Here is a 20,753-nt window from a genome sequence, read left to right as displayed (position 1 = left end):
TTGTGGGGAGGGGGCGGGGTTAGGAACGCGGAAGTGATCTGCTACACGCACGTGTTGTGTGCAGCTGGATGTAAACAAGAGGCAGCGGGACCACGGGGAGCGGGCCGGCGCTGTGCGGGGACTCGGTGCTTGGAGCGCAGGCTGCGGTGAGCGGTGAGCGGGGAGAGAGGCGGTGCGGGGAGAAACTCCTGCAGAGGCTCGGGTGGAGCCCGCGCTCACCATCCTACCGCCAGTCCCGCAACCTCCTCACTCACAGGCCCGTGTGTGTATATTTGGAGATATATATCTATATATATATCTATCATTTGAATATTAACTTTTTTACACTATCCTTGTACTGATTCCTCATTTATTTGGTTCCTTTTATATATAACTGGCATTTAATAAGAGCTCCGTAACACTCCTTGTATTACATCGTGATTTTATTTTAAATATCATCATTTACATGTGATCGTGTTGGCACTCCTTGCATTGAATCCCACTTTATTTAGCTTTCCTCTTTAATATTGTTATTTAAACATTCACTTTAGATCTCCCTGTATTGAATCCCACGTGTCCTCCAGAATGCAGCTTGTCTCTTTATCCTTGTTCTATTTCTCCATAAAGTGGTTATGAGATAAACACAATAAATGTACTTTATAAATCTGCACAGCCTCCCTGACCCCGGATTTGCAATTCTTCTTTAGCATTCATGTGATCGGTACACTGCAAACCCATTTGCCCTTCTTGCTGGGAATGGCAGCCATTTTATACACTCCTGAAACAAAACACTACGAGCTGCTATCCTTCAACAAATAATCATTTACTTCTGTACAAAAACGTTCCCCTTCAGCAGTTTAACTTCTACCGTTACTCCTTGTTTGTTCACTTTCTGTATTTTGAAACTCATGTAATAATAGTTTTTTTCTTGTATAGTGCTGAGTGTACACAATGAGTCCCTGCCCCATAGAGCTTGCAATCTAATTTGCTGTGCCTGGGGCACAGGGAGATAAAGTGACTTGCTCAAGGTCACAAAGATTTGAACCAGGCTCCCCTGCCGTAAACTCAGTGTCACTGTGTACAGTCAGCGAGCGCCTTTACTCACTGAGCCGCTCACTTTGCCTGCTCAGTTATCAGCACACACTTCTGAGAATCTTACTATGTCAGTAACATCGCCCTGACTTGTTACAAGTAACCTTTATGGTTTAACCTGTCCCTGACACTTTATCCTTTGTCTCCCACAATCTTATTGCGCTGTGTGGGATGCTGGGAGTTGTAGAGCTTCGATCACTAAAAGAGACAAAGCCCACCCAATATCAATACATTCTGGGACTTTTTCCCTGCTTTTATTTCGGGGGCTTGGTTTGTGTAGCTGTTACTGCCCCTTTTGTCTATAACGGTCCTTACATTACAAATAGCGTTACTGACAGTGCGCAACGCGTTCTGCTGTGGCTAACATGTGCCATAGAGATTTTCTTTGCCTCTTCCAGATTCCGCTCACCATTCCACTCATTTAGTCTTGGACTATTAATGCACCTCTACAAATAAACACACAACATGCTTACATTGGTAAAATTATATAACTTGGAATGTACTTTAATTACTCTAAAATATATATTAGTTTGCTCAAATTCTTTGCATTTGTAGGAGTGTCCTGGTGGGCACTTTCCTGTTATCCGGAGCCATATTCTAAACAACTTATTTAATTTAAACCTTATTTATTATTTCGTTAAAAACAAAGTAACAACTTATTTATTATTGAAAACAAAGCATTTTTGGAGGCCAAAAACCTTTAATTGCTTTCAACAGTGACTCAAAGACCTCTGCGTCTCCCACGTGCTGCCTCCAAATGAATTCGGCCAAATATGACTCTAAATGATGACATGCTGTTCCTCGGTGTTGTTTGTTGCGCCACTGTGTATTAGGAGGAGGTGGGGAGGGGCAGTTACTGGGTTAGGGGGCAGTCCTCACTGTGTATTAGGAGGTGGCAGGGAGGGGCAGTTACTGGTGTTAGGGTGGCAGTTATCTCTGTGTATGAGGAGGTGGGGAGGGGCAGTTATCTGTATTAGGAGGGTTTGAGGAGGTGGTTACGGGCATTTTACTGGTTGGAGGGCATTAGGGGGAGTTGAGTGGAGGGGTGGTAGATTTAATATGGGTACTTTCCTGATAACAGGAATATGGCTCCGGATAACAGGGAAGTACCGGGGGGGTATCCTGAGCTAACGTAGGTCTTTGGAGTAGAAAGGCAGTTCTCACATTTCCAATATCACTTTCTTGTGACCTTGAACAAATCCCGATTTCCATCTTCCGCCAGCAGCAACATTAGATTGTAATCGTCCGGAGGCTGAAACGATTTCATGCGTATATTTACAGGATAGTTATTCTTACGCCATGCGTATATTTACAGGATAGTTATTCTTACGCCATGTGTATATTTACAGGATAGTTATTCTTACGCCAAGCGTATATTTACAGGATAGTTATTCTTACGCCATGTGTATATTTACAGGATAGTTATTCTTACGCCATGGGTATATTTACAGGATAGTTATTCTTACGCCATGCGTATATTTACAGGATAGTTATTCTTACGCCATGCGTATATTTACAGGATAGTTATTCTTACGCCATGCGTATATTTACAGGATAGTTATTCTTACGCCATGCGTATATTTACAGGATAGTTATTCTTACGCCATGCGTATATTTACAGGATAGTTATTCTTACGCCATGCGTATATTTACAGGATAGTTATTCTTACGCCATGCGTATATTTACAGGATAGTTATTCTTACGCCATGCGTATATTTACAGGATAGTTGGATGTGTATATTTCACTAGTCAAGTTCCTATGGCAACACCTGTAATTTAGTTGTCTGATTGTAATGTCTTAGGCCGTGTCCATGGGTTAGGGTTAGGGTTAGGGTGCGCGTACGTGTGCGTATACGTGCGCGTGGCATCATGCGTGCCTGTAGCTGGGGTGGTTTGTGTCCTCTAGGTAAAAGTGTCAGAGGCGTGGCCGTGATGTCACGGAGCTGGTTCGCCCTCATTGGTCGAACTGCTCATGTGACTCGGCCATCACGCAACAGAAACAAATGTATTTGTCTTCTGGTAAATTGCCGGCGCCCTGCGTGGCGCGCTCTATGTCCTGCCTCGTAGTGGCGCGGCATTTAGATCGTGCTGTCGCGCTCACCATGGACGTGACCTTAATTGTATTTGGACTTCCGTAGATGTACTAGCTAAGTGAATCCCTGATTTGCAACACGATTCCTGTCTCTGGATATTCCACACACGGAGTACATACATCGTGTATATTCCACACAGAGTACATACATGATGTATGTACTCCGTGTGTGGAATTTACACAATGTATGTACTCCGTGTGTGGAATATACACAATGTATGTACTCCGTGCGTGGAATATACATAATGTATGTACTCCGTGGGTGGAATATACACAATGTATGTACTCCGTGTGTGGAATATACACAATGTATGTACTCCGTTGGTGGAATATACACAATGTATGTACTCCGTGTGTGGAATATACATGATGTATGTACTCCGTGGGTGGAATATACACTGTATTTTTCACACACGGAGTACATACATAGTGTACTTTTCCCTTTGTCACTTGGAAGTCTTTTTTTTGTCTTTTCAGACCATGGCGTTTTTACGGCTCTTCGGGCGACTGAAGTCCGTGGTAATAGGCATGGTGCATTTGAAAGCGCTGCCAGGTATGAGGTGGCTTTATTTTGGCATTGCTTGAAATCCGTGCACTTATACTTATCGTTTCCTTTCTGTCAATCAGGCACTCCAGGCTGCAAGTTACCAGTGGCGCAGGTTCTGGAGGAAGCTTGTCGAGAAGCAGAGATTTACAAGAATGCAGGAATTGTAAGAATGAATGTATTCATCAAAAATGCTTTTGTAAAAGATGTTGTATTTATATGTTATTTGGTCAAACTATTTATGTCGGATTATTTTTTAAATATAGTAATCTGAGGCCCATATTCACAGTGATGGCTGCTAAGACCATTAATATCCATTTAGCACAATGGTTAACAATTTGTAATGACTCTCAGGGTGATTGTTAACACCATACGTGCTTCAATAGTAACCATTACATATTCAGGGGCCTATTCTCTAAACTTCGATAATTGCCTTAACGTTCATTAAGTGCACTTTTCAAGTGATATTGCATGTGTAGCTATTCACAAAGCTTGGTTAACAAGGCATTGCTTGAAAACGCTTTTTACCAAGCGTTGGCACTTTGGTTATTACAAGCTGTGCGGTAGCTTAAATGCCCAAACTCGCATTTTTTTGCAGGCAACTGCTCTTCACAAAGCTCCAAAATGCAGCTCACTGGTTAAACACACGCATTTTTTTCTCGATACCTAAGGCCTTGGTCCCGCTGCGGCCGGCGGCGCGCGTGGCTGCTTGCCTCCGTTCTGGAGGTCCCTGCTGGCTCCTTCCGACGTGGCTGACTGCGTGCTGTGACGCGTCAGCCAGCCGGAGCTACAAGGAGCTTGTGTTTTCGGCGAGTGTCGCGTCACGTGACATGCAAGGGAGCCAATCCGAGTTCCCCCTCTGCTCCCCCCTATGCCCGGTCCCTGTTCCGATTTCCCGCCTTGCTCCGATTCACCCCCCCGTGTGAGTGCCTGTGTATGTGTGTGAGTGCCTGTGTGTGTGTGTGTGTGTGTGAGTGCCTGTGTGTGTGTGTGTGTGTGAGTGCCTGTGTGTGTGTGAGTGCCTGTGTGTGTGAGTGCCTGTGTGTGTGTGTGAGTGTCTGTGTGTGTGTGTGAGTGTCTGTGTGTGTGTGAGTGCCTGTGTGTGTGTGAGTGCCTGTGTGTGTGTGAGTGCCTGTGTGTGTGTGAGCGCCTGTGTGTGTGTGTGTGTGTCTGAGCGCCTGTGTGTGTGTGTGTGTGTGTGTGAGCGCCTGTGTGTGTGTGTGTGTGTGTGAGCGCCTGTGTGTGTGTGAGCGCCTGTGTGTGTGTGTGAGTGAGCGCGCGCCTGTGTGTGTGTGTGAGCGAGCGCCTGTGTGTGTGTGTGAGCGAGCGCCTGTGTGTGTGTATGTGTGTGTGTATGTGTGTGTGTGTGAGAGCGCCTGTGTGTGTGTGAGCGTGTGTGTGAGTGTGTGTGAGCGCCTGTGTGTGTGTGTGTGAGCGCCTGTGTGTGTGTGTGTGTGTGAGCGCCTGTGTGTGTGTGTGTGAGCGCCTGTGTGTGTGTGTGAGCGCCGGTGTGTGTGTGTGAGCGCCGGTGTGTGTGTGTGAGCGCCGGTGTGTGTGTGTGTGTGAGCGCCTGTGTGTGTGTGTGTGTGTGTGTGTGTGTGTGTGTGTGTGTGTGTGTGTGTGTGTGTGTGTGTGTGTGTGTGTGTGAGCGCCTGTGTGTGTGTGTGTGTGTGTGAGCGCCTGTGTGTGTGTGAGTGGAGGGGAGCAGGGAAGGAGCTGCGGGTGTGTGTCCTGTTTTTTTGTTAACTTTTGGCCGGCTCGGGAGGAGGGGTCTGCAGTGCGGGCGCGCTGACGGGGAGCGGGGCCTTAGCCTTAAGGGTGGCGAGATCGGAATCGCGATTTAAATCCTGGGGCCTCCGGTATTCATTTCAGCTCCGGAGAAGCCCGGCTTCAATCCTAGGTATTACAAATAAATTATAGCCCAGCTTCATTACCTTAGTGGCTAACCGCTAAGGTAGTGAAGGGGTTTAAATAGCAGGGGGTGGGTGAAGCTTGTGGTTGCCCCAGGGTGGGTGGTTAGGCCTCCCTGGAGGAGTTAGCACCTTCATTGCCTTAGCGATTACTACCCCCTTCCCCCACCCCATCTGACACCACCACACAGGAATGGGCAAATGTGCTATTAGCCAAATATGACAAATGGTGTTTTTGCCATTTCAAATCTACAATACAGTACAATACAAATCAACAGGAGCATAGATAGCCACATTGGCAACCACTAGGCAACCTATTACCCACAGGGGGAGGAGGACTGTACCTCGAAAGGCGGGGGTCACCGGACATGAAATGAATGCGGTTCAGATTCAGAGACCCCCTGCTTAAATACTATGTTATTACAATTAAAACTGTGCAACTGCCTGTAAGACCTGTGCAGGGAGATGCAGCGTCTCTGTGCAGGGAGATTGCCTGTAAGAGCTGTGCAGGGAGATGCAGCTTTCTCGGCAGGGAGATGGCGGCGTCCCTCCTGCGCGGGGAGGTGGCGGCGTCGCTCCTGCGCGGGGAGGTGGCGGCGTCGCTCCTGCGCGGGGAGGTGGCGGCGTCGCTCCTGCGCGGGGAGGTGGCGGCGTCCCTCCTGCGCGGGGAGGTGGCGGCGTCCCTCCTGCGCGGGGAGGTGGCGGCGTCCCTCCTGCGCGGGGAGGTGGCGGCGTCGCTCCTGCGCGGGGAGGTGGCGGCGTCCCTCCTGCGCGGGGAGGTGGCGGCGTCCCTCCTGCGCGGGGAGGTGGCGGCGTCGCTCCTGCGCGGGGAGGTGGCGGCGTCGCTCCTGCGCGGGGAGGTGGCGGCGTCCCTCCTGCGCGGGGAGGTGGCGGCGTCCCTCCTGCGCGGGGAGATGGCGGCGTCCCTCCTGCGCGGGGAGATGGCGGCGTCCCTCCTGCGCGGGGAGGTGGCGGCGTCGCTCCTGCGCGGGGAGGTGGCGGCGTCCCTCCTGCGCGGGGAGATGGCGGCGTCCCTCCGCGCGCGGGGAGATGGCGGCGTCCCTCCGCGCGCGGGGAGATGGCGTCCCTCCTGCGCGGAGAGATGGCGGCGTCCCTCCTGCGCGGGGAGATGGCGGCGTCCCTCCTGCGCGGGGAGGTGGCGGCGTCCCTCCTGCGCGGGGAGATGGCGGCGTCCCTCCTGCGCGGGGAGATGGCGGCGTCCCTCCTGCGCGGAGAGATAGCGGCGTCCCTCCTGCGCGGGGAGATGGCGGCGTCCCTCCTGCGCGGGGAGATGGCGGCGTCCCTCCTGCGCGGGGAGGTGGCGGCGTCCCTCCTGCGCGGGGAGATGGCGGCGTCCCTCCTGCGCGGGGAGGTGGCGGCGTCCCTCCTGCGCGGGGAGATGTCGGCGTCCCTCCTGCGCGGGGAGATGGCGGCGTCCCTCCTGCGCGGGGAGATGGCGGCGTCCCTCCTGCGCGGGGAGATGGCGGCGTCCCTCCTGCGCGGGGAGATGGCGGCGTCCCTCCTGCGCGGGGAGATGGCGGCGTCCCTCCTGCGCGGGGAGATGGCGGCGTCCCTCCTGCGCGGGGAGGTGGCGGCGTCGCTCCTGCGCGGGGAGGTGGCGGCGTCCCTCCTGCGCGGGGAGATGGCGGCGTCCCTCCTGCGCGGGGAGATGGCGGCGTCCCTCCTGCGCGGGGAGATGGCGGCGTCCCTCCTGCGCGGGGAGATGGCGGCGTCCCTCCTGCGCGGGGAGGTGGCGGCGTCGCTCCTGCGCGGGGAGGTGGCGGCGTCCCTCCTGCGCGGGGAGATGGCGGCGTCCCTCCGCGCGCGGGGAGATGGCGGCGTCCCTCCTGCGCGGGGAGATGGCGGCGTCCCTCCTGCGCGGGGAGATGGCGGCGTCCCTCCTGCGCGGGGAGATGGCGGCGTCCCTCCTGCGCGGAGAGATGGCGGCGTCCCTCCTGCGCGGGGAGATGCGGCGTCCCTCCTGCGCGGGGAGATGGCGGCGTCCCTCCTGCGCGGGGAGATGGCGGCGTCCCTCCTGCGCGGGGAGATGGCGGCGTCCCTCCTGCGCGGGGAGATGGCGGCGTCCCTCCTGCGCGGGGAGATGGCGGCGTCCCTCCTGCGCGGGGAGATGGCGGCGTCCCTCCTGCGCGGGGAGATGGCGGCGTCCCTCCGCGCGCGGGGAGATGGCGGCGTCCCTCCTGCGCGGGGAGATGGCGGCGTCCCTCCTGCGCGGGGAGATGGCGGCGTCCCTCCTGCGCGGGGAGATGGCGGCGTCCCTCCTGCGCGGGGAGATGGCGGCGTCCCTCCTGCGCGGGGAGATGTCGGCGTCCCTCCTGCGCGGGGAGATGGCGGCGTCCCTCCTGCGCGGGGAGATGGCGGCGTCCCTCCTGCGCGGGGAGGTGGCGGCGTCCCTCCTGCGCGGGGAGGTGGCGGCGTCCCTCCTGCGCGGGGAGGTGGCGGCGTCCCTCCTGCGCGGGGAGATGGCGGCGTCCCTCCTGCGCGGGGAGATGTCGGCGTCCCTCCTGCGCGTGGAGATGGCGGCGTCCCTCCTGCGCGGGGAGATGGCGGCGTCCCTCCGCGCGCGGGGAGATGTCGGCGTCCCTCCTGCGCGGGGAGATGGCGGCGTCCCTCCTGCGCGGGGAGATGTCGGCGTCCCTCCTGCGCGGGGAGATGGCGGCGTCCCTCCTGCGCGGGGAGATGGCGGCGTCCCTCCGCGCGCGGGGAGATGGCGGCGTCCCTCCGCGCGCGGGGAGATGGCGGCGTCCCTGGCGGCGTCCCTCCTGCGCGGGGAGATGGCGGCGTCCCTCCTGCGCGGGGAGATGGCGGCGTCCCTCCGCGCGCGGGGAGATGGCGGCGTCCCTCCGCGCGCGGGGAGATGGCGGCGTCCCTCCGCGCGCGGGGAGATGGCGGCGTCCCTCCGCGCGCGGGGAGATGGCGGCGTCCCTCCGCGCGCGGGGAGATGGCGGCGTCCCTCCGCGCGCGGGGAGATGGCGGCGTCCCTCCGCGCGCGGGGAGATGGCGGCGTCCCTCCGCGCGCGGGGAGATGGCGGCGTCCCTCCGCGCGCGGGGAGATGGCGGCGTCCCTCCGCGCGCGGGGAGATGGCGGCGTCCCTCCGCGCGCGGGGAGATGGCGGCGTCCCTCCGCGCGCGGGGAGATGGCGGCGTCCCTCCGCGCGCGGGGAGATGGCGGCGTCCGTTTACACACATGTCAGAGCGTGCGGTAGGAACATGCCAACCGGGTCGATGTTGCAATGAACTTATCGAAATGTAGAGTTTAGGCCCCTAAAACTATTATTCTGCCACATGGTCCTCTCCTGCAAACTCTGCCGATTATTTGTAATAGTGCGCTCTTTCAATGTAATGCCAAAGTAACGGCTACGCTTCCAATTCATCGTATCCACGCGGGAAGCTTCCTTTTCATCAGAAAGTAATCACAAATCTAGCGCCTCAAAGACAGAATTACAGTTATTATTTTTTATTACAAAAAAGTGTTCGTTGTAATAAACTAAACTGGTCAAAATACTGATAACAGTTCACAAAAGTAGAATTGTTTGTTTAAATGGAATGAAATTTTCAAGAGCCACCAACAGGTCAGGTTTTAAGGATATCACTGCTTCAGTGCAGGTGGCTCAATCAGTGGATCAGTGAGAGATTGAACCACATGTTCTGAAGCAGGAATATCCCCAAAGTCAGTGGCTCAGGCAAAGACTGAGCCACCTGTGCTGAAGCAGGGATACCGTTAAAACCTGACCTGGGGGGGGGGGGGGGGTCTTGAGGACTGGAGTGGAGAACCCCTGAATTAACTGATCGCAAGCTATCATTTAATATCTGCATTTATGAAGTAATACCTATTTCAGTGGAGTATTACAAAGCACTTTTTGATGTATTATGTTTGCGCGGTGATTTTTTTGGCTATCATACAGAGAAGGGGACTGTACGATGATCTCCATTCTTTAATATCTTTGCATCAGTGGGTTTGTAATGGGGACATTTTAACGCACAAGTATAAAACCTGCCCTCTGGATTGTATTGGTTGATAATGATTGTGTTATTGATAGGATGGCCTAATAGTTGAGAACATGCATGATATTCCATACACCCTTCACATTGGACCTGAGATCACTGCAACAATGGCGACAATTTGTGCAGCTGTCAGACAGACGTGTCCCCATCTTCCATTGGGTGTGCAGATCCTGTCATGTGCCAACCAACAGGCACTGGCAGTGGCTTTTGCAGCAGGTAATTTGCTTGGAATGTCCCTTGGTTTTGTAGCCCGTGTGTAGCAGCTTACAATAATTGACTGGCAAAGTCTTTGCACATTTCGTGTCCTGGAAACACAACCATACAGGAAACGCAACCACACAAGCTCTGCAGCAACAAAATCGATGCTCCGTCAAGGTTGGAGGTAACCTGGCATTGCAATCATGGGCGATACCGTCTCACCACGCACGTTGCCCGCTTTCCTGGCTCACTAAGTCACTCATTCACTTTAATTCATTTTCAGAACCAATTTCTCTGGTCTGCCCTCAAGTTCCTAAATTGTTACTTTCAGAAGTAGAAGTGGGGTTGGTCGTGGTACAGTGCAAATGTCACTGACAAGTGTGGGCATTCCACACCATTCACTTCTAGCTTTCCAAGGCCCCCTCCTGGGCTCAGGGTTTCAGTGGCCCGAGGTGTGTAATATAATGCTGCTGAATTAGCTTCCTTAGCTTTTTTTCCTTGTTTGAAGTATTGTGCAAAGCCGGTATAACCAGCCGCGCACTGATGAGACCCACAAGGCCGGAACAGCTGTCTGTGAGTGAGGTTACTGGCTCTGCACTTCTGTAACCCAAGCTGTGCTGAAATGCTGTGTAATGCGACAGGCATACGCTTATTAGGGGTTGATGTTAAAATGGATTGGACGCAAAAGGTGACAGTGTGCTCATTTGCATGTCATTTCCCAGAATCCCTTGCTGCAGTGGAAGCGCTGTATGCTAGGAGATAATGGGGATGGGCAGGGTTGCAGACCTGTCTGAGACGTGTGACTGCTCACAAGGGGTATTTTTATTATTGTATTAAAACCTAAGTTGAAAGCGGGACTCTTGTCCGTTTGTGCGCTCTTAGCCTCTGCATGGCTCCTTACTGGTGGTTTTGCTGGGCACATGTAGGACACCGAGCTGGCCAGAGCATTTCACACAACTTTTTGTACTGTTCTTTTGTCACCTGGCTTCTTTTTAATCTATCTTTGAATTGCTGCAACATTGTGTTTGACAGTGTATATTAACTGTTCCTTTTACCCATTCGGGGGACACTAGCTGTACTACGGCTTTGCTAGTTTACACAGCTCTTTACCCGGTAAACCAAACCTGTTTTTGTTTTTCTAACCCGCGTCCGTGATTTGCCGCCGTCGGGTACACTGCTTTTACGCTGCCATCTTTGTCCTGCATTTGTCTTTATCTAGGGCTGGATTTCATCCGAGCAGAAGGCTTTGTGTTCTCGCATGTTGCTGACGAAGGCTTTGTGAATGCTTGTGCCGGAGATCTCTTGCGGTACCGGAAAGTTATCGGTGCTGAGCATATTCAGATTTTTGCAGATATTAAAAAGAAACATAGGTAAGTGTGCATGCAGTTCCTCTAACGGAATATATGAATGGCATTGGTTTGGTGGCAGGCATGCAGGAACTGTTTGTGGGGTGGGGGGGCTGTACATACAAAAGCAGTAACATACATAGATTACCACAATGTATAAACCCAAGGGGGTCGGGGGACAGCACCCCACGTTTTGGAATTTAATTCTGCAAGTGTTGTGTACTTCATGGGAGCGCAATCTTTTTTTCCCTGCGCCCCCTGCCGGCTGTTCCCCTCTCTCCGCGCCCCCCTCTTACCTCGGCTTTGGCGTCATGTTGACCTCGCGGCATCATTTGCCGCCGCGTTGCCATGGCGACGCGTCTCCAGAAGCGCACTTTACAGAGGCCTTCGCCGCTTCCCTGGCACTTAATTTAAGTTCCTTCGGGAAGCTCGCAGGGCCTCTGTAAACCCCGTGCCCCCCGCAGACAATCTCGAGCCCCCCCTGGGGGCACGCATCCCAGTTTGCGCACTGCTGGTGTATTTCACCTATTGATATAATCTGTGTCTAGACAGTCACTTTGTATCTGTGCATGAAAAACAAAAATCTAATTGTGTCCCAGCAATACTTCTAATGCCATTAACAGCATATATATCTTCTAATGCCATTAATCCCATATATATCTTCTAATGCCATTAATCCCATATATATCTTCTAACGCCATTAATCCCATATATATCTTCTAATGCCATTAATCCCATATATATCTTCTAATGCCATTAATCCCATATATATCTTCTAATGCCATTAATCCCATATATATCTTCTAATGCCATTAATCCCATATATATCTTCTAATGCCATTAATCCCATATATATCTTCTAATGCCATTAATCCCATATATATCTTCTAATGCCATTAATCCCATATATATCTTCTAATGCCATTAATCCCATATATATCTTCTAATGCCATTAATCCCATATATATCTTCTAATGCCATTAATCCCATATATATCTTCTAATGCCATTAATCCCATATATATCTTCTAATGCCATTAATCCCATATATATCTTCTAATGCCATTAATCCCATATATATCTTCTAATGCCATTAACAGCATATATTGAGTTTTAAACATCTGCCCTGCATGGTAAATATAAAAGGCAGCGCACTAAGTGACTTCATTTCGTAGCCGTTACAGAACTGGAATCAATAATACTCTGATATTAACAGCTCTGCAGAGAACACAAACGCTGGGTATTGTGTTTGTGCCTTATATATTCTACACAAAATACACGCAATGGTGCATTACTGTTATTTATTATGCGCAACATATTCCGTAGCGCTGTACAGTAGGGTTGGAGGACGGAAAAACCGTAACAAACCTTAACATACATTGTGACAGTAGGTAGGAGAGCCCTGCCCCAAGGAGCTTACACTCTATAAGGAAGGGTAAGTGGAAGCATCGGGTACAGGGGGTGAGCAGGTTGGTGCTTCTCGGATAGCTCCTTGTTAGTTGAAGGAGTTGGCGTTTGGGGAAGTGGGATTGTGCGGACGTTCGGCTGTGAGAACAGGGCATGTGTAAAGATGGAAATTATTTAATATGGCTGAAATATTTCACGTAAGATCAATAATCAAGCCGCTGTAACGGCAGCAAACAGCGACACCCTTTGGCTGCCCTTCAGTTTACGCCTTTGGGGCGACTCGGTGTTATGTCCCCTACCTCACGGCAGCATAGCACAGTACTGAGCCTCCCGGCAGCATAGCACAGTACTGAGTCTCACGGCAGCATAGCACAGTACTGAGCCTCACGGCAGCATAGCACAGTACTGAGTCTCACGGCAGCATAGCACAGTACTGAGTCTCACGGCAGCATAGCACAGTACTGACCCTCACGGCGGCATAGCACAATACTAAGCCTCACGGCGGCATAGCACAATACTAAGCCTCACGGCGGCATAGCACAGTACTGAGTCTCACGGCAGCATAGCACAGTACTGACCCTCACGGCGGCATAGCACAATACTAAGCCTCACGGCGGCATAGCACAGTACTGAGTCTCACGGCAGCATAGCACAGTACTGAGCCTCACGGCGGCATAGCACAGTACTGAGCCTCACGGCGGCATAGCACAGTACTGAGCCTCACGGCGGCATAGCACAGTACTGAGCCTCACGGCGGCATAGCACAGTACTGAGCCTCACGGCGGCATAGCACAGTACTGAGCCTCACGGCGGCATAGCACAGTACTGAGCCTCACGGCGGCATAGCACAGTACTGAGCCTCACGGCAGCCTAGCACAGTACTGAGCCTCACGGCAGCATAGCACAGTACTGAGCCTCACGGCAGCATAGCACAGTACTGAGCCTCACGGCAGCATAGCACAGTACTGAGCCTCACGGCAGCATGGCACAGTACTGAGCCTCACGGCAGCATAGCACAGTACTGAGCCTCACGGCAGCATAGCACAGTACTGAGCCTCACGGCAGCATAGCACAGTACTGAGCCTCACGGCAGCCTAGCACAGTACTGAGTCTCACGGCAGCATAGCACAGTACTGAGCCTCACGGCAGCATAGCACAGTACTGAGCTTCACGGCAGACATGCAGAGGTGAGGAACTGATGAGCTCCAGGTGGTCGCTGAAGTGGCTCGTCCTCATGCTGTTAACCCCTTCCACGCTGGCGTAGTGCACAGGGGCAGTGGAGGCATATTGGGGAATCTCTCTTAGGGTGACACCTTTGGATCCTCTTACAACATATTTGTGCTGGAAGTGATTTAAGAAAAAAAGTCTCATGTATTTTGAAAAGAAATCTGACTACCCCAAGATATTGTTAAATGTCAAATTTCTATTGTACCCCCAATCATATTTTCTTTTCAGTTCCCACGCTTTAACAGCAGATGTCTCTGTAACAGAGATGGCTAACGCTGCAGAGTTCTTCCTTGCTGATGGTATTATATTAACCGGAATAGCTACAGGACTAGAGGCAAATCCAAGAGACCTGGAAGGTAAAACAATCGAATGCAAAGTCAAACAATACTGAAAGTGAAATCCCAAGTGTTTAGAACAGTATGGAAACGTGCAACAAATGTATTTTGTTTTAACGAAGACCAGTAAATGAATTTCCCTTGTCTGTCCTAGAGGTTGGATGCTCTGTAAAGATCCCAGTACTTATCGGATCGGGGGTCACGTTGGAGAATGTGGAGAAGTACAAGGAGGCCAACGCCCTAATAATTGGCTCATATTTTAAGAAAGAAGGTTATTGGGGCAATAGCGTTGTCTATGACAAAGTAATATCATTTATGGATACAGTTAATGAACCAAGAATGTGATCTGAGGGCCTAAGGACCTTCAATAAAAAGGTAGACACACCTGCATGCACCCCCTACCCAACCACACCCTGCGTACCCCAGCCATGTGCTGCGTAAACACCCGTAATGTTCACATTGTGCTTTGCATGGGATCACTGATCACACAGTTCAGGGGCGGCCAACAACAATCAGGTTTTCAGGATATCCCTGCTTCAGCACAGGTGGCTGTCAATGACTGAGCCACCTATGCTGAAGCAGGGATACCCTGAAAACCTGACCTTGGTGGTCCTTGAACGGGAGTTGGCCGCCCCGGATTATGCCTGGGATGTAAAACCTGTAGATTTGCCGAAAGTTTCTGTTTCCTTTTTGTTTTGTTAAAAAGGTCATTGTATTGTTGTTGTTTTTTTGATTTATTTATATTTATATAGAATAAATGGGGGGAAGGGGAGTGAGGGAATGAGCTCAAGCTACTGTCTAGAGAACAGTGCCAGGGGTAAAGGAACTAGTAACATAAACTGCACTTGCCTAGGCAAGAAAAAGGACCCCTTTAGAACAAGCACTCGTGTGGTGATAAACGGAAATGGATAAAATAAACCTTTAATGATATATAGGGTTTAAAGGGAAACACAACACTTAAAACAAGTATTAAATAGCTACCTCCCAGTCCTGTGTACCAGACTGGTTGCCATATGGGGATAGGGAACCCTAAAATAACTGGCACATGCAGAATGGATATATAGCTTGTGCCTCAGTGTGGTATAAATGTTGGAGCTGGTATAGTGTCTGTCAATGATGTACCGGACAGACACATATGTATACCCACGACTGAATAAATTGTAACTCTAGGAGAGTACACGGTGATTGAATAGTGAGTGATCAGTGCACAATGTCTCAAACTCACATACTAGATATGTGTAGAGGTTGATATATCTAGAAATGGTACTCAAATGTACCAGAGTAAACAATATTAAGGTGGCCACCTTGAGAAAGCGTCAGTGCGTCGCGAAACGGCCGTCGGTGGTGGGCGCTCCTCTGTGACGTCAGCACATGTCAGTGCGGTGGCGTCCAGCGCAGCTCCGAGGCAACCGTCACAGGGTTGAGCTATATCGAGGCGCGCTGCTATCTATAATTATACTCCTCTCCACCCGGCTAGCTGTTCATGAATACACCACGCCGGGTGGAAGCTTTCTACATATTATCCGATCAATGCAGTGTGAGTCACGGAACGTGGTCTCACTTACTCAGGTACTATTCATTGTGGTACACCTAAATGTGATACCTCAATGCAGTGTGTGTGTCACGGAACGTGGTCTCACTTACTCAGGTACTATTCATTGTGTTACACCAAAATGTGATACCTCAATGCAGTGTGTGTCACGGAACGTGGTCTCACTTACTCAGGTACTATTCATTGTGGTACACCTAAATGTGATACCTCAATGTAGAGTGTAGACCATAGTTTAGACTCACACTGCGCAGACGCATAGGAGATACTCACTGACCTGTATGGATGTATTCAGGCTAACAGACTTGCCTGCCTGCTTGACACCGTTAATAGTGTTTATTCCCATGAGCGATTTGGGAGGTACTATGGATATACACACCCTATATACAGGCCACTGTTAACAACGGGTTCAGAGGTATCTTTTTAAACATCAACTGGTATACCTGTAAATACTACCTAATACCTACTTACCTTCACTTAGTCATCTGTGCTGTCCCCACGGAGGATCCTGTGAAGCAGCTCATTGTGCATTATATATCTGTATGAGCACTTCTATATAGGCTGAGGCACTTTATGGCATTAACCAGACATTGTCAGCGTGCCTTGTGGAAGACCTTTGTACACATTAATCCAAGGCTCCCAGTTTGAAGCCCATTTTCCCGAGCTACACAGTAGCTTTATAGTTCGATTTTAACCAATTTTTGGCGTCGTCTTTAGGGACCTTTTTTTACTTAATATTGTTTACTCTGGTAGATTTGAGTACCATTTCTAGATATATCAACCTCTACACATATCTAGTATGTGAGTTTGAGACATTGTGCACTGATCACTCACTATTCAATCACCGTGTACTCTCCTAGAGTTACAATTTATTCAGTCGTGGGTATACATATGTGTCTGTCCGGTACATCATTGACAGACATTATACCAGCTCCAACATTTATACCACACTGAGGCACAAGCTATATATCCATTCTGCATGTGCCAGTTATTTTAGGGTTCCCTATCCCCATATGGCAACCAGTCTGGTACACAGGACTGGGAGGTGGCTATTTAATACTTGTTTTAAGTGTTGTGTGTTTCCCTTTAAACCCTATATATCATTAAAGGTTTATTTTATCCATTTCCGTTTATCACCACACGAGTGCTTGTTCTAAAGGGGTCCTTTTTCTTGCCTAGGCAAGTGCAGTTTATGTTACTAGTTTATTTATATAGCATTAACTAAGCACGTACTGCGAAAGTCACGGAATTAACACACAGCAGATTAAGAAAATGTATAATCTGATCGGGGGAATCAGAGCCACTGATACAAAGAAACTATAACAGAAGGATCCTTAACAGTAGTGACACACCACACACACACACACACACACACACACACACACACACACACACACACACACACACACACACACACACACACACACACACACACACACACACACACACACACACACACCATCTACCTCTGATTCTCAAACACAATCTCAGGTTAACTTCTCTGGTGCTGGCCTGTTGGGTGATAAAGGAGTGAGTAGTCACCCACAACATGACGTATTTGCACTTTTTTTTTAATAATAATGTTTGATTTTTATGAAATTTTGTTTGTGCAATATTTTCTTGTTCTTTGGAACAAATAAAGACTTAAGTGAACATGTACCTTCTGAATATTATTTTCTGTGTGAAAGGCTTTCTCTTTTTGCTTTAATATAGAACGGTTACCAGGGACACCCTGCACTAATTTCTATCACCCAGAAAATATATTTACACAGTTACTTGGATGAGAAAAGCTATAATCCAAAAATTACATTTAAATTTTTTTTTTTTTTTTAAATGAAAAACTCATACATAGGGGAAAAGAATATGCAGCAGCAGCAGCACTTACTGACTTCTCCTTCTCCTCCCCCCTTATTGCAAGGTGATTGGCGTTTCCGTCCTTTGTCAGACTTTTCTCAAGATAATAATATTCACCAAGTACAAAAGCAATATGCATGCGATATCCCAATGTAAAAAAGGAAAATACACAATGCAATTATATATTTACACCCACACACTCTGAACAAATATTATTTTGGGACAATAAAAGAATCTTTCAGAAGAAGTCATCCCACGGGCAGTACAAAGGACTCGGGGGCATCCCTTAAGGTTGGAGGAAAGGAGATTTCTCCAGCAACAAAGGAAAGGGTTCATTACAGTAAGAGCAGTTACAGTGTGGGATTCATTACTCATGGAGACTGTGATGGCAGAAACAATAGATCTGTTCAATACAAGGTTTGACATATTTTTAAAAAGGCAAAAGAAGTGTGTGTGCTGCGCTATTCAAAAATATAATAAAACTGTGACTTATAAGTGTACAAAAAACACTTAAAACCAAAGACATAACATAAAACACAGACAAAGCTCAGTGCACATCCAGAAAAACTTATATACGGTACAGTGCCTAAATATACATGTATAAATAACTAATAAATAAAATGGTCTTTTAGTTTAACATTTTGGCCAAATTGTTGTAAGCCCTTGAGCCAACTGCACGGCAGACCACGTTTCAAGGGTCCCTACACTAATATAGATTCTTAATAACCTGTGCATTGCCAGGAAGAATGATTTATAATAAATCTGTTAAAATGTTAAATCATTAAAAGTTTAAGAAATCATTTTAATCCTTTGGGTACCACAGGAAGTACGCTGAACGCCAGCAGGGCCGGCACGCCAGGATCCCCATGACACACACATTACGTCATTCTATAAATGCGTGTATTCTGCGGAGAGATCACGTTCAGAGCAGTGAACACGATTGGAACAGAAGTGGAGCCCACCCTAACTTCTGCTCACATCGAATGCCGGTCCCCTACATCAAGCCAGTGGCAACAGTCTTCCAGAACTGCGACCACATGATTGCGTGGCAGTCTTACAGCACTCAAATGGTTAAAATACATAAGTCTGCCTGTTGTAAAAAAATAAGGAATTGTTCATTTTGGTCTGAGGAGGGACTCTACTTTTAAGAATCGGTGAACGGGAGTCAACAAGTGCCGATGTGGAATATCGAAGCCCAATCTGGTGTTAACTGGCATTGACTTAAATAGAAGTTCATGCATGGTCTAGGTGTGATACCCGACGTTAGCGCTTAGACAATATCCCACTTAATGTCACAGAAGCTGCCAGTTTCATTAAACCAGTGGTTTTCAACTGGGGTTCCAAAGAACCCTTGGGCTCTGCAGCTATCTCTAAAGGGTTCCCTGACATTTTTCAGGTAATTTGAAAATGGTATCAAACACAGAATTTACAATGCATCTGATCTCAGACGCGCCATTAGAGAGGGTTGGGGTTCCTTACAATGCATCTGATCTCAGACACGCTATTAGAGAGGGTTGGGGTTCCTTACAATGCATCTGATCTCAGACGCGCAATTAGGCTGCGTCCAGGGTTGCAGCAGCCGTGCGGAGGCGCGCTGAGGGAAAGCGGGTGCTTTCCCTGGCCCTGGTTAGCGCGGTGTCGGGCGGGCCAGTGACGTCACGGAGCTGGTTCGCCCTCATTGGGTGAACCTCTCACGTGACTGGCCCTACGCTCCCGTGAGCGCTTGAAACGAAAAATTTTCTAAGACCTACGCTTCTGCACGCTTGCGGAAGCGTGCGCGAGCCCCTGCTAAAGCCGCTCTCATTGCGACTGCAGGGGTTCACTGGTAAGCATAAGCGCGCTTCAGCACGGGTCAGCGTTTCATCCCCGAGGCCTTAGAAAGAGTTGGGGTTCCTTACAATGCATCTGATCTCAGACGCGCTATTAGAGAGGGTTGGGGTTCCTTACAATGCATCTGATCTCAGACGCGCTATTAGAGAGGGTTGGGGTTCCTTACAATGCATCTGATCTCAGACGCGCTATTAGAGAGGGTTGGGGTTCCTCAGAATTTCACAATCTAATAATATAAAAAAGAAGAATTTTAAAAACACTGATTTAAAGCTTCATGGCACTTTAAAGGCCCACAGCGTGTTGCAATGTGTTTACATTTCATAGTTCCACAAATTCAAATAAGGTGATTCCGTGTCACAAAATAGTTACAGTACCAACGGCAATGAAATTGCATCTTTCTGGACAGAACAACTTTCATTACAGAAGCAATTTGCAATAACACTCAACATGTATTACTGTTTCTATAATAACAACCTGTAATATAATTATGATTACACAAATTGTGGCGTTTCCTAGAATTATACGATTATTGAAAGGAGGCTATTGCAGGGACACAATTATATAATGACTTGGAACTTGGTTGTTTAAAACGACACATACTCCTGTTAGCTCAGACATTGGCGATTGTCTGCATTTTGTAATAGAGGGCTGATTTCTTGTGTGGGAGAAAAATGACAGATTGCCATCACAATTGCCTGGGAGTGGGAGAGGCCAGTCAGACCCCATGGCTGACTGGCCATGAAAGATCGTAAGCCCCAGACTCAGTGAGCACGCACCATCCAGAGGCCTGGGATCCTCTGCCCCTTATGCACCGCTGTATAAGATCAACTGCAGTGACTGCCACAACAATAAACCTTTTTACTTTTATATACTCCCGCTTGAGTGTTCAGTCCATTTGAGTGGGGGGTGGGGGGGGGGGGGGGGGAAATCTGTGTTTTGGTGGGGGCTGACTCTGGGTACTTGGAGCTCACCCCAACCGGGGGTGCTGAACACCCGAGGAATCTCAGATGACATCAAAAGTCTGTCCTGGTCTCCACTACAACGTAGACAGTACATATATATATATATACATCTTATACTATATTAGTGAAAGCACTGTATGTTTGCCTGCTGCCTGCCTGGATGTCCGGTGTCCCTAGGGGAAATCTCATTGGTCCCTTGGCCCGCCCGCCCCCGCACACCTCTCATTGGCCTGAGGCGGAGTGACGGGCCAAAGGACACACAGGGACACACACACACACAGGGACACACACACACAGGGACACACACACACAGGGACACACACACACACACACACACGGACACGGACACACACACACACAGGGACACACACACAGGGACACACACACACAGGGACACACACACAC

At 49.6% G+C, this 20,753-nt stretch overlaps 1 protein-coding gene across 6 annotated transcripts; it reads left to right on the top strand.

Annotated features, from left to right (window-relative positions):
* Window positions 1-17: 17 nt before the first annotated feature.
* On the top strand, window positions 18-20,257 carry LOC142469724 (uncharacterized protein F13E9.13, mitochondrial-like). Of its 6 annotated transcripts, none has more exons than XR_012789071.1 (8): window positions 19-262; window positions 3,642-3,717; window positions 3,792-3,874; window positions 9,677-9,857; window positions 11,059-11,209; window positions 14,047-14,174; window positions 14,308-14,669; window positions 14,736-15,000. XR_012789071.1 is itself a non-coding variant. In XM_075576307.1 (8 exons), exons 2-7 carry the CDS (start codon window positions 3,645-3,647, stop codon window positions 14,496-14,498), a joined length of 807 nt encoding a protein of 268 aa, XP_075432422.1. In that variant the 5' UTR covers window positions 19-262; window positions 3,642-3,644; the 3' UTR covers window positions 14,499-14,528; window positions 18,380-20,257. The 6 variants fall into 6 exon arrangements, 5 of the variants coding, with proteins under 5 accessions (XP_075432420.1, XP_075432422.1, XP_075432419.1 ...); XM_075576307.1 differs by lacking the exon at window positions 14,736-15,000 and adding an exon at window positions 18,380-20,257 and having other exon boundaries at window positions 14,308-14,528; XM_075576305.1 differs by having other exon boundaries at window positions 18-153; window positions 14,308-15,000.
* The last annotated feature ends 496 nt before the right edge of the window (window positions 20,258-20,753 follow it).

The sequence above is a fragment of the Ascaphus truei genome, chromosome 19 (genome assembly GCF_040206685.1).
Source record: "Ascaphus truei isolate aAscTru1 chromosome 19, aAscTru1.hap1, whole genome shotgun sequence".
Classification (NCBI taxonomy): domain Eukaryota; kingdom Metazoa; phylum Chordata; class Amphibia; order Anura; family Ascaphidae; genus Ascaphus; species Ascaphus truei.
Note: the sequence above shows the minus strand (reverse complement) of the source record. Positions and strands in the feature narration are given on the sequence as shown.